Below are 5,100 nucleotides of genomic sequence, written 5' to 3'. Positions count from 1 at the left end.
TGCTGCCTCAGGGCGTGAGATCGGGTATCTCTGAAGAGACATGCTGCCTTGATGTGTGGGGATGAGGAAGCAAGTGCATCCATTGAGTTGGAGGAAATAGAAAGGCACTGGGACTCGAACAGCTTCTTGAAGGCCTCGAAAGACATGAACAGAGAGATGAGTCTTCTTCATCTTATTAGACATTATTTTGCGATTTATTCCTCAATTTCCACCTGATAAGTAGATAAAATTCTTGGGCTAAATGGGCTATAATATTCTTTGGATAGGCAATCTTGACCATTATAGTCATGCCTCGGCAAGTGTTTTTGTGTGGGATATACGGGGAATTTGTTCTATTCCTTTGCTTTCGATGCTCTCATCACAGCCAATTATCAAGCCAGTCAGGAAGCACTGTGAAGTAGAAGATATTATTGGATTATTTGGAAATCTTTCAGGTACATAGAGAAAGTTATATGTCCTCATGTGCTAAAATTGCATGATGAGATCATTTTAATTCAGTGAGCTGGAAATATAATGACGCTATATTGGCTTTCCATCTAACCAGCGACTATAAAACTCCAATGCCTCTCGTGGCTTGGTTTGAGCGACCATGTGCCCAGCTCCCTGCACCAGTGAGAGCCAGTGAGATAGACGGTAGAATCAGAAGGGACGTCTAAAGATTTTACAAGGAAAAGCAAGGCAATGGTATGCATCAAGCCGCCTTCTATAAAGTTCCTTCCTCTGATGGACTTTCACTTGCTAGTTAGCTTTCAATAATGGATGATGAAACAAGGATAGGTATATGGGGAGTATGTTGCACATAACCTTGATTGCTAGGAATGTGAAGTTGTTGTCATATCCTTGCAGATACCTGAACCAATTCAAGAAAGCATGTGCAGTTAATGCTTAACAGCATAGCTTATTTCCACTACGAATTGGTGTGCTTAACAGCAATAGGCAACGAAAGGAAAAGGTATGATGAAAAGTCCTATGAGTAAAAGTTCATATTTCTGGTATTAAGTAGCCATATCTGTGGCTGCTGCTGATGAGACCGGAATACATATAGAGGTCAAACTTACCCTGCAACTTGATCATCAGTCATCCAAGGCCTCCATTCATCAATGATCTTGTATCCCAGTGATCTGGTCCATGCTTGAGTCCCAGTGAATGGTACTACCGTATCATGATCTCCACTGCCAGTACACCAATGAATTATTTTCTGCCATCTGTTAGCAAACTTATGTTGATCTGTCCAGTTAGCAAAATGTAAAGATGCCACAACAACACACTAACTTGGTGCTTAGCAAGGTCCATCCAAGTTTTTTGCTCGGACTTTATTAACCGATGCTCTCTTTAGCTCAAGTCAAGAAAGTTTTAGGTCACTATTCAGTGTCCTTAAATCCAAAAAGCTAGGCCATTGTTGTGGCCCTTGTACTTGTCTGTCTCCACAATATAAGTTTAATTTCATCCAAGTTCTCCTCAGCTAGTCAAAAACTGTATATATTTGGTTAAATTCAAACTTCTTATGGAAATCATTGGGGTTTGATAAGAGATCTAGCATGTTACCATGTTGCTGCGGATGCAAGATTGTTCTGTCAGATATCTCACCTGTAAATGAGAACTCGGTTACCCAGGGAAGTTAAGTTTTTGTGATAAGGGATCATGCTTCCGGTATCAGTTGAATAACTATTCCGGACTCTTCTGGCACATATCCACCAAGAACCTGCCACGCTTGCCTATTGAATGCATTCCAGATTGATCAGATTTTTGACACTTGATGCAGTGATATGAAATGAGGATAATGTTTTTCATTACCGGCGCTGCATGAATAGCTTTGCGAACTGCTTCATCATTCAACCATGCAACTGCAGCTTCATCATCCTGTGCCATCACAATTCAGCATGTAAAACTGATTGTACGTACTGGAAATCAAAGGGAAGAATGGGAATACCAAGTGTAGTAAAAATCTGGTGAGGCGATTCATTTGTTCTGACAATCCAAGGTGTTGTGCTCGTTGTTCCCAATCCCCCCCCCCCCCCAATCAAAACAAAGAAGAAGAAGAAGAAGAAGAAGAAGAAGTTCTTTAAAGAGAGTTAATGAAGCCAAATCAAGTCATACTTAATAAAACTTTGACTAACTCACCACGCATTTGATGTGAAACTCATCCTGTGATCCAGGGCTTGAAGCTCCAGCATCTCTTGTGGTCCAAAAAGGTGAAGCTCGACCAAACATTCTTGTTCACTTTGGGAGAGGCTTCTTATTCACCCCCATTTGATGGAAGCCTGAAGACATAATTGTGTTTTCACTTTCATTCTTGGTCTCTGAATTAGGATAGCATGGCTCAAGTATGTCATACTCGTTTAGACCTGAGACAGCCTAAAAAGTGGCCAAATCACTGGAGATAATTAGAACCTCAACTCATTTGTATCTAATTGAGTATCTTTCCCTCTTCCTTAAAATTTACAGAACATGCACAAAGTGCTAAAGAAAGCTTTATTAATTTCCAGTATAAGACAGTATGGTGACAATCTCAACTGTGTAACTTTCTCAAGGTTCATCAGACAGGTTTCACTCGGAGGATCATAGAATTTTCCACCACATGTGGTTTGACAAGCCTGAAACGATCAAATATGATCCATTTAAGCTCACTGTTAATTAGCATAAAGATGGATTTTGGCATCACTCAGTGACTTCCACAAATAATGCTTGATGTTTTTGATATTTATCGTGCGGCACAATTAGTCATGCCGATGCCAATTATCTTCCTACAGAAGCTTTAGTGCAGTAAAATCTCTAAGCAAACTCCCTGATCCAACCCACCTCGTAGATGTCACTTGAGATCAGCCCCATTCCAAAAGCAAAAGGCACAAGAGCATTGCCATCAAATTTTTCATCTGTGACCCCATTTCCTATCATGTAACCCTGCATCATGCCAATTTATTTGAGATCTCAACTAGCCGTATCAAATTCCTGATCGTTCTTTGAATGCTGCACTGCCAAAAATATTATAGAATATGAAGAAAACATACCTTGAAATTGATAAGAGGCGTTTTGCCAATTTGAATTCCTACAGGGATAGAAAATCTCCTGTTACTTATTCAATCCAGTACAGGAACCTTGCCTCTGGTGAGTATGTGTTACCTTTTACCACTTCCGAAGCAAGAGTTGGCACATAAATTCCAGCATAAGACTCTCCAGAAATATAGAATGGATTTGAAAGGAACTCTGGATAAAGTTTGAACCACTAGATGGAAAAAAAAGAACAAGTGTTAGCTATGACATTATTTTGACCTGCTGGTTTTCTAAAGCTTATCCAGAATAGTTTAGGATCTCATTACCTTCAGAAGAAATGCATGCGTATCAGAGGCGGTCTGTAGGTCTCCCGTCACATAATTCTTTGGATTATCAGAGTAAGATAAACCGACACCACATGGAGATTCCAGATATATTATGTTGGAAACCTGAAAGATGTGCAAGAATGTCGTATTTTAGACTGCATGAGGTAAATAATGTTGAGACTAACAAGGGTCAGGCTGCGATGATGATTGACATTTGAAATGACAGTAAACTCAATCCATGAGTCAACGTGGCATGCTTGTTTCATATTGTTCAGTTTTAATCTGGAACAAACCATACTGCTTAGTTGCAACTGAAATGATAAGTTTCCAATGACCTTGGACCAGCTGAATGGGTTGAGATGCAATACGGGCAAGCTTCCCTTTGGCTTTCCTACGTGGAATTTAAATGGTCCTGGAAACAGGCACTAGGCTGTTAAGCAGGGCACGACATGTCCCAGGGAAATACACTCATCACATAAACTATGATCACCGGGGATTAACTTATACCATGTTCGTAGATGAAGCCATCAAAGCTGGAACACCCGGGTCCACCATTAAGCCACAGTACTACAGGGTCTTTTGAAGGATTCCTTTCTGAAGCAATGAAATAGTAAAACAAACTCTTTTTTCCAGGACTTCCATCTATAGTCACATACCTGCAAATTCCGAATTTCGAACTTGTGAGATAACACAGATTCCGGTCGAAAAACAGCTAGTCACAAGTACATATATGTGGTTACATAGCCTGCATAATGTTCAGAGGGAAGAGTTCCATCGAAGCCAGGCAAAGAAGTTATGAGAGACTCCTTGGGAGCCGCTCCAACAGAAGAAACAGTGAGAAGCAAAGCAAGTGTAATGCTGCATATGAACTTTAAGATTATCATGTCTGCACGAGTATAGAAATTCTCGAAGCTCATATATCCCGCGTAACCTATAAGATATTTATAGATGGAATCAGGAGTGCAGTAGAATGAGTAGTCGAGAGAGAGAGTCGAAGACATACGGGAAGAGACAAATAGGAGAAGCTCAAATGCTTTGCGCAATTATTTTCTATGGTAAAAACTACCTTCTGACCTCGAGAGAGCAAGGAGAATCGTTATAAACAATGAAGGAGAGAACTTGATACAAATTTTGGGGAAGTAGTAAATGAAAGAGACAAACGGAATGAGTTGTTTCACATGCTTTGGTTCAATAGTCCATTGTTGAAGCGGGTTGGATGGGTAATATTTTGACCAAGTCAAGAGTGGTGGGCCCGAACGAAATTAAAAAAAAGGAAAGGTAAATTGATTTGGTCAATAAAGAGAGAAAGGGTACGCTTGGCTGACGGAAGGAAACCAAGAGCTCGCGCAAGGTAGGGAAGGAAAGAAAATGAGAAAAAGAAAGAAGAGGAAAGACGAAAGAAAGAGAAGGCTTTGCGTGTACTCGCATGCCTCGCCAAGCCAATTCAGTTACATCTCAACGCCTGATAAGTGATCGCACCCATTATTTATCCAATCGAAGTAGTTTTTAAAGTTAGGTTGTATATCCAAAGTTTTGTGAAAATATGTAAAATATCAATTTTGAAAAAAAAAAAAAACCCTGAAAAAGTCAACGAAAGAAAAACAAAAGGTGAATAGTGGAATGCTTCAGCCCTTTTATGAGGACGGCAGCATGCACGCATGAGTAGAAGGGAGGAAAAAAAGAAGAAGAGAAATAATAAGAAGAAAGGAGAGGAGTTTTGCGTGCGCTCGCCACGGACACCTCGCCAACCGGAATTACCATGTGTCGCAACATCCGGTAAGTT

At 40.3% G+C, this 5,100-nt stretch overlaps 1 protein-coding gene across 1 annotated transcript; it reads right to left on the bottom strand.

Annotated features, from left to right (window-relative positions):
- Positions 1-519: 519 nt before the first annotated feature.
- On the bottom strand, positions 520-4,217 carry LOC120287057 (serine carboxypeptidase-like 20). The gene is made up of 13 exons (XM_039299721.1): positions 4,044-4,217; positions 3,825-3,973; positions 3,653-3,729; positions 3,318-3,440; positions 3,121-3,223; positions 3,009-3,046; positions 2,800-2,901; positions 2,523-2,594; positions 1,795-1,860; positions 1,588-1,715; positions 1,059-1,172; positions 805-850; positions 520-603 (listed from the first exon to the last, which is right to left on the bottom strand). The coding sequence occupies exons 1-13, from the start codon at positions 4,199-4,201 to the stop codon at positions 520-522; spliced, it is 1,260 nt and encodes a 419-aa protein (XP_039155655.1). The 5' UTR covers positions 4,202-4,217.
- Positions 4,218-5,100: the final 883 nt, after the last annotated feature.

Source organism: Eucalyptus grandis, chromosome 8, assembly GCF_016545825.1.
Source record: "Eucalyptus grandis isolate ANBG69807.140 chromosome 8, ASM1654582v1, whole genome shotgun sequence".
In the NCBI taxonomy this organism is placed as follows: domain Eukaryota; kingdom Viridiplantae; phylum Streptophyta; class Magnoliopsida; order Myrtales; family Myrtaceae; genus Eucalyptus; species Eucalyptus grandis.
This window is presented reverse-complemented; position numbering and strand designations above follow the sequence as displayed.

Excerpts from the sequence above, each read along its gene's own strand:
- LOC120287057 (XM_039299721.1), bottom strand. The coding sequence starts at position 4,201 with ATGATAATCTTAAAGTTCATATGCAGCATTACACTTGCTTTGCTTCTC. Across the intron at positions 1,716-1,794 it reads AAGCTATTCATGCAGCGCCG|GCAAGCGTGGCAGGTTCTTG; the intron begins GTAATGAAAAAC and ends TGCATTCAATAG. Across the intron at positions 851-1,058 it reads ACTGATGATCAAGTTGCAGG|GTATCTGCAAGGATATGACA; the intron begins GTAAGTTTGACC and ends GAATTGGTTCAG.